General features: G+C 39.4%; 1 protein-coding gene and 1 long non-coding RNA gene across 2 annotated transcripts; one reads left to right on the forward strand and one right to left on the reverse strand.

Moving 5' to 3' along the window:
- Nucleotides 1–2,848: 2,848 nt before the first annotated feature.
- Nucleotides 2,849–6,605, reverse strand: LOC116415789 (uncharacterized protein K02A2.6-like). The gene is made up of 3 exons (XM_031921010.1): nt 5,804–6,605; nt 4,810–5,673; nt 2,849–4,752 (listed from the first exon to the last, which is right to left on the reverse strand). The coding sequence occupies exons 1-3, from the start codon at nt 6,603–6,605 to the stop codon at nt 2,849–2,851; spliced, it is 3,570 nt and encodes a 1,189-aa protein (XP_031776870.1).
- A 3,592-nt stretch (nt 6,606–10,197) lies between these two features.
- LOC107982098 lies at nt 10,198–11,104 on the forward strand. The gene is made up of 3 exons (XR_001729695.3): nt 10,198–10,337; nt 10,434–10,791; nt 10,864–11,104. It is a non-coding gene; the product is annotated as an uncharacterized LOC107982098 (long non-coding RNA).
- The last annotated feature ends 2,148 nt before the right edge of the window (nt 11,105–13,252 follow it).

Genomic DNA, 13,252 nt, shown 5'->3' on the forward strand with positions numbered 1-13,252 from the left:
CTTACGACACAAGAATAGTATTAGGCGATTTCAATGCTAAAATAGGTAGGGAGGAAATGTTTAGGCCTACTATAGGTAAGGAAAGCCTGCATGAAGCCAGCAATGATAACGGTATTAGGGTCATAAACTTCGCGGCGGCAAAAGATCTTATAATCAAAACTACGTGTTTTAAGCACAAAAACATACACAAGGCAACGTGGACATCGCCGGACGGGGCCACACAGAACCAAATTGATCATTTCCTCATTGAAAAAAGACGTCATACTAATGTTCTTGACGTAAGGGCTTACAGAGGGGCAGATAGCGACTCGGACCACTTCCTAAGAAATTGAATCAGGTAATTAGAATCGGAACAAACATTAGTTTCCTTTGCTATAAATAAGCTTATTTATTCTTTAGAAACTGTAGAACAAAATGATACTGGAGAATTCTTGATACCATCATCATTGATAACAAAAGAAGATTTGGCGAGTAAGAACTTATGTATATTTACATTTCTCTAAATTATTATCAGTATACTTTTTAAATAATATTCATGTTTTAGCATTCAAAACTCAGTTATTTGACTTCGTAAGGGAACAATTTTCAAGTAATACTGTTTATTCGTATACATTTTCTTACCTCATATCATATATTTATCTTTTGTATTATATTGTTATTATAGAAGCTGAAAAAAATTCGAAAGCATACAGAGTTGGTTTGGACAGTAAAATTGCGAACATTCAACTAGAGATGGTTCAATTGAAAACACTGGTGCAAGATAAAAGACCATTCGGAGATAGTGAACATGTTCTATCATTGGAGAAGCTAAAAGAAATTGATGACGTTACCCTTCCTATGGAAACTTCTACAGAGTTCTACAATTTTAATTTAAAAATTGTGCACGATAATTACATTAGCTTAGTGAGTATAGTGTATATTAGTATTATTAATGCTGTCATGACAATGAATGTAAAAATTTGAAATTTAATCTATTTTTATTCATTTCAGAAAACTTATTTTGGCTGCAATATAAATACTCAAGAGAAAAATATAGCTGCCAAAGTTATAACTCCTATTTTCAAAACTTTCTTTTCTAAAGATCTTGTTAGAAAATTTACTGCTCAAAAAAAAGTAGACAAGTACATTTTTAAAGATTCTAAGTTTTACGACTGCTTGTTTGGTAAGAAAGGAAATAAAAAAATTATTTTTGAGTCATGTATTTATATAAAAATATTCTTCATAAATAAGTATAATATTTTTCAGATGCAATGCAGAATGCATAAAGTAAAAAGGGACAAACAGTGACAAATCCTGATTTACTGGGACTGATTGGAACTGTTTTAAACAATGCTGCTGATTGGGATCGAGGTCGTGACAGCAGAAAAAGAACTCGGGATCAAGATAGTGATGACGTTTAAAATATTTATAATTAAAATTTGACTATTTTTATATATTGCAGTTACATTATATGTTTTAATGTAATTTATGTTCTGTAAATTGCTCATGACGTACTTAATAAATAAATTAACAAATACATATTTTAACGTTTGTACAACATTATTTGGCATTTATTATATTAGAGTTAGATGATAATAAGAAAATGATTTAGTATACTTCAGGATTTTAACCGGCCCGGATCCGGTACTGTAGTAGTCTTGTAGTAGTAAACTTCAGGTAGGGTAAAGTCTATGCATGATAAAGCCCGTAACATTGTCTGATTTGTTAATTTTGTTCTCTTCATATTCGTTTTTTCTCGGGCCGGATTTGCGCATCATTACACCCGTGCTACGGTCCATACCCGATTCCTAGCTTGGCCCGGATCAGTACCCTAACTCTCCTGATCCGGCCCTGATCTTACCCGTAGGATTGATTCTAGTCGGGCTAGCTTCGGGAATGCGCCGTGGGAATTACGCAGTCGTCTTTCTGCGATTTGATTTTTTTTTTTTTCAAGTTGGACAATTTGACTAGTGCTCCGACATACACTTGGTTTTTAAACAGTAGCACCAACTTAAAATAAACAAATCGCAGATCGCAGAAAGACGACTGCGCAATTCCCACGGCGCATTCCCGAAGCTAGGTGGAATGCACCCCGAGCGCTCACACCGACACGGCCGCGCTGGGCGTATAGTAGTGAGCTATGCTGCTAGTGAATTTTTTGGAGGTTGGTACGTCGGTTTTGGCCATCGACGCCATGTTGAAATGGTTCTAGGCACAGGCCTGACCCCAGTAAACCGCGCATAAAGCTCTCCGCACCTCGTCATAGCAGCGCGAACTCGATAATTCGAAATGATTTACATTCTCGAGCGGCAAGCTGCTCCTTTGTCGGTGCGCCGGCGAGGGCAGTCGTTTTTGGTATTTTTCAGTTTTGCTCTACTAACAACAGAAGCGCCGCGCGCGCGCCCAAATAACCGTCGCAAGCGCTTGCGCGCGTTATTTGAATTACAAATTGATTTTTTTTCCGGACTCAGGCGAGCTCAGGTGATATTCTTGCGCGGCTCTTTCTCATGCAAATGCGCGCGCGCAGAGCTTTAGAAAAAAAAGCTAAAGGGTGCCGGTGCATTCCGAAATTAAAAAGAAAGTTGCTGTGCAGCGCAGCCGACGACGACGACGACGACGACCGGTGGCACTGGGTGTTGTATATCGCATGGAAGGTGTAGGACGGTAATGTAACCATACAGTTGATATATTAGAATATAGATAAGCTTTATTAGGGTGTTACAATAAGAAGAGATGTTCTCGCTTGGAACGCCTGCGAGCGACTGCTGAGCCTTGTGTTTACATACTGCGTACGACGCGCTTATATAGTCTGCCTAAATAATACGGCAGTTGTACTAATTATGGTACATACATCACAATTCCTCCCTCTTTAAGATGACACTTTACATTTGTTTTTTAAACGCTCGGATCGACGTACAGTTTTCTTTCCAGGCGCGACGCTTATTATTTGATCCGCGTGCCTCTTACATATTTTGTCGGGTTTTATTTGGACGTCATACGTAGAAGGAGATAATTGTTTTACTATGGTTCCTTCTATTTTTTTATCACCTTTACCGTAATTATCAATCATGATAGTATCTCCTTCTTCGAGTGATACCCTACGAGAACCCTTGCGCTGCACTATTTGAGCGTGCTGTTTTTCGTAAACAGTGTTTTCTGTGCGAGGTCGCAAAGAGTCGAAGCGCGTGCGCATCTCTCGCTTCGTCATCAAAAACGCAGGACTTTTTCCTGTTGTGCTGTGCGGAACGCTACGGTAATCGAATAGGAAAATATTTATAGCATCTTCTAACGCTCTTCCTCCCTTTACAATTTTATTGACTTTGTCCTTAAATATTCCTACAAAGTTCTCGGCTGCTCCATTTGTAGCAGGATGATAGGGTGGAGAAAACGTATGCTTGATACCGAGTTTTTTTAAGTAATTTTGAAATAAGTCGCTAGTGAATTGCGGTCCATTGTCCGTAACAATATGATTCGCGAGACCATGTCGTGCAAAAATATCGCGAAACTTTGAAATGAGTTTTTCTGCCTTAGTATTATTGTGAAAATCGATTACTTCAGGCCACTTGGAGTGAGCGTCAATAACAACTAAGTACATATGACCCATGAACGGTCCTAGAAAGTCACAATGTATGCGACTCCACGCTTTATTCGGCCACGGCCATGGTGTTAATGGAATGTTTGGTGGCTTTTTCCTCTCCTCCAAGCAGACTTTACAGGAATTAACTAATTGTTCTATGTCGTTGTCGATACCGGGCCACCATACATAGGATCGGGCTAGCATTTTTATTTTAACGATTCCTAAATGTGACAAATGTAGTTCTTTTAATACAAACGGTTGCAATGACATTGGTACCACGACTCGATGGCCCCACAATATACAGTTTTCGTCTACAAAAAATTCCGATCTTTTCGAATAATATTTTTTTTCGTGATCTGTAAGTTTATCGTAAGACGGCCAGTCGCTTGTTATGTACATCATTATTTTACTTAAAACCTTACATGATTTAGTTTCTGCGGCTATCGCATTACTATCTAAGATGTCTAGTTCGCTTGTTATGTAATTAATTGCTGTATAATTGGATTCGAATACGTCCGAATCATCTTCGATCGGCAATCTAGATAGCGCATCACAGTTTCCGTTGTCTTTCGATTTAATGTGCTCTATTTTGTATTTAAATCCTGACAATAAATATGCCCATCTTTGCAATCTGCTAGTCGCTGTTAATGGGATTCCCGTCTTAGGCCCAAAAATTCGCTTTAATGGCTCGTGGTCTGTTCGCAAAATGATTTCTTTGCCAAAAATATAATCATAAAATTTTTTAAAACCGAATACGATTGCTGCTGCCTCTTTATCGATGATGGCTCGATGCATTTCTTTTTTTGGAATTCTTTTCGACGCGTACGCGATAGGTCGCTCTGATCCGTCCTTATATTTATGCGATAGAATCGCCGATAAGCCGTAGTCGGAGGCATCGCAAGCTAAAACTAATTGTTCATTCGGGTCGTAGTGTGCGAGTACGCGAGGAGAAATTAGTTCTTCTTTAATAACCTTCAAAGCGTTATCGCATGCCTCGGACCAGAAAAATTCCTTGCTATTCGCGCAGTCATACAGCGGTTTTAATTTATCTGACCTGTGTTCTAAAAATCTTTCATAAAAATTTATTAATCCTAATATAGATAGCAATTGTTTTGCATTCTCTGGCTTTGGTGCTTCTACTATTGCTTTCACTTTTGAGCTCGACTTATGCAGTCCATCTTTATCAATAGCAAAACCTAAAAGTTCAATTTTTTTTTTTATAATTTTACATTTCTCTGGGCGAACTCGCAAACCACTTTCTTGTAAACGTGTACATACTTGCTTTAAATTTTCTAAATGTTCTTCATAAGTTGACCCCGTTACATATATATTATCTAAGTAAGCTGTAGTGTTCTTAACACCTCTTATAGTATTCTCAATAAATGTTTGAAAATCACCCGGGCAAGTACTTATACCTTCCGGCATTTTAGTATATCGATACAAGCCTAAATGCGTTGCTATCGTCAAATACTGTTGACTACTCTCTTCGACCTCGAATTGCATATACGCGTGCGCTAAATCTAATTCTGTAAATTTTTTTCCACCTTGCATGGCTGCAAACACATCTTCGATACGCGGAAGCGGGTGCTTATTAACAATGATATATTCGTTTATCGATAACTTGTAGTCTCCGCAAATGCGAATTGTGTTGTCGCTTTTATTTACGATTACAATAGGCGTCGCCCATTCACTCGATTCAACTGGTACTAAGTGACCTAAACGTACTAACCGTGATATTTCGTCCTCCACTAGTGGCTTCATCGCATAAGCTACGTGTCTCGCTTTTAGGGCTATTGGTTTAGCATTTTCCTTTAAATAGATTTTTAATTTACCTTTATTGAATAAACTTGGTGTATCTCCGAACAGTAATTTAAATTCGATTACTAGCTGTTCGCGTATGCTTGGTATATTACAATCTTGTATTTTATTCAAGCTTATAGAATTCGTTGAGTTTGCCATCAGAGGCCATAAACCGAATGCTGCTAACCATTGTCTCCCTATAAGCGGTGGACCTTTACCGGGTAGGACGAAACATCCTAGTTTAATCGTTTTATCATTTAAAGTTACTTGCAAATTCTCTAGCGAGCCTACAGGTTTTAATACGTTTTCTACGTAGTCTTCAAGGGAATGTTTCGTTTGTGAGAGGCTTAAATCATTAAAGAATTCATTTTTTACTTTTTCGGAAAAAATAGTTGCGTATACGCCCGTGTCGATTTCCATTCGAATACGCTTTGAATTAATCGTTACGTTCAAAAACATCGGTTTTTTGCGATCCCTCCGCATTTTGCACTGCCTTTTCTCTGGCCACTGCTTCTGTGAATGCCGTGTCGAATGTTAAACTCGTCTTCTTAAAAAGTTCAACTCTTGTTTCATGATCCTTCAATCCACAAACCAATTGATCCCTCAATGCTGTTTGGAGTTGATCTTTGAAGTTGCAATTCAATGCTAATTTTTTTAATCTCGCTGCGAAATCCGCTATCGATTCCGTTTGTTCTTGCTTCGCTCTATTAAAATTGCAACGCTCCATTACTTCAGATGGGGCCGGGTTAAGTTGCTCTTTCATCATTTTCGTTAACTCTTCATATGTTAATTCTATTGGTTTTTTTGGTGCACATAGGCTTTTGAGTAGCTTGAAAGCCTCTTCATCGAATTTCGTAAGCGCGGTAGCTACTTTTTTATTGTCTACAGTACCTTTCGCCAAGAAATATACTTCTAATCGATCTGCGAACGTTTCCCAGTCTCCTTTATCTAGACGGAATTCTAGTTTCGGTGTGTCCGACATTTCTGACTCTGTATCGGAGTGTGAGCTTTCTGTTTCTGTTTCTTCGTGTACGTTTTCGTGGCTTGGGTTTTCCTCTTTCTGGTCTACTTGCTCGTCTTGTAAATTTTTTTCTGATCTTAGCGTCTGCGCTAATAATTTACGTAACTCGTTTAGATTCGAGTTTTCATCGAAGTCGACGTTACGTTTTTTTAATTCTTCTTCGACTTGATCTTTACGTAGATTGTATACCCAGCCGACCAATACTTTTGTTTGCTGTCCGTCGCTCATTTACAACGAATACTTTCACTCTACACGAATACTGCTTGCACTTTCGAATACGTATAGTTCAACGTAAACTTCGCGAATACGCATTCCGTGATCGAATACAAAATAAAAATTTTTACGTGATGCGATTTCGCTTTATACCGTCACTGCACTGTACACGCGTAATCCTTTTATATCCTCGTCGCCAGTGTTGTATATCGCATGGAAGGTGTAGGACGGTAATGTAACCATACAGTTGATATATTAGAATATAGATAAGCTTTATTAGGGTGTTACAATAAGAAGAGATGTTCTCGCTTGGAACGCCTGCGAGCGACTGCTGAGCCTTGTGTTTACATACTGCGTACGACGCGCTTATATAGTCTGCCTAAATAATACGGCAGTTGTACTAGCTATGGTACATACATCACACTGGGTAATTGATTTCGCGAAAGACGCTTGCCAGCGTTTGATTGAATCACAAATGGCGAGCTTTTGCGCTGGCTCGAGAGCAGCTCAATTGAAGAATTTTAGGGCCGTCGTAATGAATCAAGGACGCTGGATAAATATTCTTTTATCGCGCGTGATCGTCTTGGCAATCATAGTAAACATCTTCGACACGCGCTTCTCGACCGCAAAAGAATAATTTTTCTCTGACCAATCTCCCCTAAAACAAGCGCGCTGTACATCGCACAAAAGCAACCCCACTCGAGATACGCACAGCCAACAAAGACTGCTTCCATCTTATTAGCGCCATTCTTCCTCTCTCGCGTGTACACATCTGCGTTGCTTCATCGGAATCCTGTGACTGACGCTCGAGACATGATCAATGGCGATGGTGTACGCGTATACACGAGGGTCGGTTTTAGAGAGAGAGAGAGAGAGAGAGAGAGAGAGAGAGAGAGACTTGGCCAAGTGAAACTTGCGAAAGCTCGGCGAGCTTCAGCGGCACCTGACTCAGCTACGTAATAGCTCCTCATAATGCGAGCACCGCGCGCTCGCGCAATTTGTCTCTATAATAGATACGACCCTGGCAGGGAAAGATGGGCTGCCGCTGTATACTCGGACTTGTGTCTTACGGGCGGCTTGCGTTGTTATATCCAAGAGGGTTGTTTTCAAAGTGCGACTCGCGGAGATCGGGGAATTCGAGCGAGTCATTTGTACGCGAACGTCGTATTTATCACCGCATTGTTTACACAGTAGGGGATATAAACGTACATCCGGATGATATTATAAGAAAAGAGACCGTCGAGCAGGAAAAATAAAGAGCTCAAAACACGAGCTTTAACAGCGTATAGAGGAGCTAACCCGACGCTGTAAGACCGGCGTTAACTTGGCCTCTTCCAAGTCGTTAATAATAATCATGAATTAACGCGCGAGCGCGCGAAAGCCACGAGGGAATTAAAATCACCGCGGCAAATGCGAAGTTACGACGAGGATTTATTAAGGACCCCTGCGTACGTATAGCTGCGTGCGTTTCCAGCTTCTTCTCTCTATAAAGAACGCAGTGAGAAGCTTCGGTTCTTACACGTGAGCACAAAGCTCGCAAACTCTCAACGGCTGAAAAAGGAGGGGGAAAAAGACGATATGCGTTTGCCGAAGACCGAATTTATGCGGATAAAGTCGGTAAACCGTGTGTATGGGAACCGTGACAAAAAGTCCGCGTAAATATTGCATCCACGAGTTTTTCACGCTCTCTGTATGTGTGTATGTGTGCTGAGAGAATATTTATGTACTGCGTCTGTGTGTTTTTTTAATCCGAGAGAACGGCTGTATATCCGAAATTTATTTTCGAATCAATTAGAAGAATTTCAAATTTTACGGCCACATCCCCCTGGGCTCAGCTCCTGTGTGAAAAATAAAAATCTCTAGCCGAGCTCCTTTTATATCTCTCGCTCTAGGTATACGTATAGTCCCGGCGTCGGGGCTGCAGCCATTTCCCTCCAGTAAAGATGAGTTTTATAATGTAAAGAATTGCGGACTCGCTGCGCGGAATTTGCAAGCGAGAGCTGCGCAATCCGAGTTATAGAGTAGCGCTATGGTAGAGCAGCGCTTCTCGCGATACCGAAAGTAGGTCCTATTACTTTGCCGGTCTATCTCTCGGTATGGCGCGGAAGAAATGAGAAAGCAGTACAGTGAATGCGCGAACACACGTCTTAAAGAAGTTTGCAGTCGCGTGACTCGCTAAGTAGTAGTGCTGTTGCGACGGTATCGTCGTTACTTCCGGATAAAGTTTCGGTTTCTTTTCGCGTATAGCTTTTGCGATGACTGTGGGCTGACCCCTTTTTGGTCTGGAATTGTTTCTTCGTGATTTCGCGAAGATGATTATTAGGGATTATTTTTTGGTAAGGATGATACTTACGTAGATTTATCAATATTTTTTAGAATGCAGTTCGTCTGTGTGTTGAGAATCTTGAGTAATAACTAGTTGAAAAGCTATAAAACGTCGCCTTTATCATGAGTCAATATTATCATAACAACATTTTCAATCATTTAGCATCTATTTCTTTATTAAATTTATCTACATGTCATCTTTAATTTATTAAAAAATTGCTATATCTAGTTGATTGTGAGAAGCACAGATGTGCTTGCTATAGAAATCGATGCTACAATCATTCAAATCAATTTTACAAATAAATCCTCTTACGTTGCCACAGTTCAGGTCATTCAAGCACATCCTATGGTCGTGAATAACGCACTGTTCTATGCCACTAGAGTTTTGGGTTCACCGTCACACCAATGCAGGTAACCGATTGTATTGATCGGCTGATCTTTTACAGTTACCCAGTCGTTTTTATTAAACTGAGCGTGTATACCGATCCACAGATCGTTTAGCCGATTGTCTAGTTGATACTTCGATATTATCGACTCTTCTAATGCTGAATTAATGACAGCCAGGTGAGCTAGAATATTTTGATAGACTTATTAGTAAATTTGAAACATGCACATATAAATATTCTTTTACAATATTATTATTAATGTCAGTTAGACAAAAATTATCTCCTCCTTCACTAATACAGATTTTTCTAGTATCGTTCCAATTAACAGCAGTTCTGTGATACTTGTGTGCGCCTACGGCAGGAGTAATTATGTATCCTTCATCTGTAAATAATCAATTCGGAACTTCAAGGATTTTGTCTGGTACTGATTTTATTAAAATATACCTTTTATTGCGGAATAACTGATATATTAACTTATGAAAATCGCGTATTTATATTGAGGTTCACTTATAACGAAGGATTTTCATTATTTAATAGTTTTTGTTGGACTTAAACTCTTTGTACACGAAGAAAAATAATTAAACTATATAGTTGTATATGAACACGTGTTATAGTCTAATGAACACGTAGTTGGTATTAAGCATACGCACTGCGCATGATTTTCTTTTCTAAATATTATCTTAATTTTGCGGGAATCCGCGTTAAGTCATCATAAATAGTCGTTCATTAATAAGACTTTAAAACTGTTCAGCTGTTCAGCTGTTCAGCTTCTTAAAAAAAAGCTTTATAGAGATATGGAATACACACATTGATGTGCAGTAATCTTATCTAAATGAAAACGAAATGTAACATCTTTATGTTCGGGACCAATAAATAGAATTACGCCGCTGATCGTATATTCATTGTGTAAAGTAACGTGGTAAGAGTATAATATTCGATAGTGGATATGTAATGACGCCTGGAGTAGGCGCGCACAAGTATCACAAAACCCTTGTAAATTGGAATGATGCTGGAAAAATTTGCATTAGTGAAGGAGGTAATAATTATTTTATAATCAATATTAGCAATAATATACCATATACCATAAAGAAATAATTATATATTTACATATAGATCTATCGAAATGTTCTAGCTCACCTTGCTGTCATCAATTCAGCATTAGAAGAGTCGATAATTTCGAAATATCAAGTAGACAGCTAAACGATCTGTGGATCGGTATACATGCACAGTTTAAAAAAGATGATTGGGTAACTGTAAATGACCAGTCGATCGATGCAATCGGTTACTTGCACTGGTGTAATGGCGAACCGAACAACCCTGGGGGCAATGAACGCTGCGTCGTTTATAGTCCAAAATACAATCCAAGTTACAATAGAGTAGGCATGAATGACCTATCATGTGATCAAGGAAGAGGATTTATTTGTGAAATTGATATGAATGATTGTAACATTGATTTTTATAGCAAGCATGTCTGTCCTTCTTTGGATGAAGTAAGTATAGTCGGTTAAATATATTATTATTAAAATTAAATTTTTTAATTTAAAAAACATTTTCATTGAAAGTGTCCGGAATGTATCGATATGAGGACTGTGGATATAAGACGTAAGTGATGTAACAAGTAGCGCTGGCACAAACGCTTGTGCAGCTCGAGATGTGGTGAAATGACTGTGTTCAAGACTGCGTCGGGATAGCGCTAAGACAGAATTGTTCGAAAATCAATACGCTTTGGAATTTGTTAATCGAGCCTAAATAAAAAATTCTGTATTGTGAACATGTAGCAATAAAATACATTTAGTGACATGATTTCGTTCATCATTCCATTTACTCGTATCACTTACTATCCTAAGCTCGGGCTTCCCTTCTTGTATGGCCTCCCTCGCCAACCATAGGTCAGTCGTTACTGACAGTTTAGACTAAGCGTTTTCATGATATATCCCTCTGCCGGTAAGGAAGCACAATGGTCGCTCAAAGTTTCACTATATCAGCCCAAAATTCTGTTCCTTATTATACATTGAATCAGTTTTCTTTTAAAACATCGCTTGTCTTTGAAAAGTTCTCTAAGCTGCTGCCTCTATAAATATAGAAAATTTTGTAAAAATATAGTAACACGCAGTCACCGTCCGCTACAAATATTAACTTAATTTTGCGGGAATCCCGTCTTCAGTCATCATAAGTAATGATTCGCTAGAAAGACCTTTGTTATTTTTTTAAGATAACAAGTTTTGCAATATACTCGGATGCGCAATAATCTTATCCATACGACAACGAAGTAGCATCTTCATGATGTAAATTAATAAATAGAATTGTGCCGTTGATCGAATGTCCATTCTTCGAAGTATCTTTGTTTGATTCATAACTCTAAACGAGAAAATGATGTATTCATACATTATTTTGTTAGTGGCATACTGTCATTTGGTTTTGTCATCTACTGTACATTCTGTCAACAATACGACTTCCGCAATAAAAGGTATATTTTAATAAAATCAGTACCAGAAAAAATCCTTGAAGTTCCGAATTGATTATTAGAACATCTTAAAATCTAACAAGTCATACTTCTTGCAGCAAAGCAAGTTTTCGCCACACAAACACTTGACCCTCTGATAGAAAATCGAGCCAACCTATACAAAGACGGCATAATCCCGAAGAAACACTCATCGCGCATTTACCTTATCCTTGCTCGATACGTACACACCTATATCAGGCATACACACATACACAGACTCGTCGTGGCATCGCTTCACCTGCAAACTCGGAAGCCTGCGCCTCGCTTAATTGAATTATTAAATTTACTCGGGCGTGAAGGATAGGTGCCGTATAGCTCCGGCTAATTGCGGATCCGTAAATAATGGGGCCGGAGGTGTGCAGACGTTATTTCTCTCGTTCGTCGGCTCTATATATAAACACACACACACACATACAAGCGAGGAGATATAACTCGGCGCGAAAACTGGCGGCAAGCGCTGAGTGCTCGCTAAATAAACAAATACCGAAGCGCGCTCATTATTTACGAGGAGCTCCGCGACAGAGGAGAGAGAGAGAGAGAGAGAGTTTGTCAGGTCGCGACGAGAGAAGATGAGCAAGAGGGTCAACTGCGCTAGTCAGGGCTGCAATTGTTGGGATATTCAGAGCTAGAGGTGCGAGAGGTAGGCTGCGGCATGTTTTTCAGCGATCCGGGGAATTACGGGGGTGGAGGATTCGAATGCGAAGCGATTCTTCATTCGGAGATTGTTTGAGTTTTGCCTTTAGGTTGAGCTTATTTACGTAAAATTCTATGATAATACTTTATATAATATAAATACTTTACTTCGATAAAAATATGATAGAGTACGTGAAAATGTGAGGTATTCAACAAAAACCGCAAATGTTTAATACACAGGAAAATATTCACGCGAGACAAAAAAGCATCACTCAAGCAGCCAGGAGGAACGAAATCGATATTTTCATTACCCCGACAACAGAGTGAAAAAAGAAAGTCCGTGTGGAATCGTGCGCTTTACATCTCGCACCCTCGGCCTTGGAAAAACGCCGGGAAAACACGCAGGAATCTCGAGCAGCGCGCGAAGTTTAAATCGAAAGCAGGAAGGCGGAATATTAAAAGCGCTAAGAAACTTGCTTACCCACGCTTCAGACCACCTCTCCCACCGCCCTCTTTCGCGCGAGAATAAGAAAAAAAAAGACGGAAAAGCGAACAAAAGAAAAAAGAAAGTATAGTTGAAGGGAGCTTTTCTCTCTCTCATTCCGACACGATGGGAATTCGGAATGTAACGCTCGCAGCCGTCCCCGAACTTGGGTTCAAAAGCTCCGGGTCATCTCGAGGCGGCGTTTTCCCGTGGAAACACGAAAAGTCCATTAATAATTTAATACCTCGAAAGGCCGACGACGAGTCGCACCGTATACAGTTGCAACAGTCGAAAGCTGTTTCTCGCCGTTACGCCCGTCGAATATCAAAAA

This window comes from Nasonia vitripennis, chromosome 1 (assembly GCF_009193385.2).
Source record: "Nasonia vitripennis strain AsymCx chromosome 1, Nvit_psr_1.1, whole genome shotgun sequence".
Lineage (NCBI taxonomy): Eukaryota > Metazoa > Arthropoda > Insecta > Hymenoptera > Pteromalidae > Nasonia > Nasonia vitripennis.

Excerpts from the sequence above, each read along its gene's own strand:
- LOC116415789 (XM_031921010.1), bottom strand. The coding sequence starts at position 6,605 with ATGAGCGACGGACAGCAAACAAAAGTATTGGTCGGCTGGGTATACAAT. Across the intron at positions 5,674-5,803 it reads AAAAACCGATGTTTTTGAAC|ACTACGTAGAAAACGTATTA; the intron begins GTAACGATTAAT and ends ATTCCCTTGAAG. Across the intron at positions 4,753-4,809 it reads TACACGTTTACAAGAAAGTG|GTTTTGCTATTGATAAAGAT; the intron begins GTTTGCGAGTTC and ends TTGAACTTTTAG.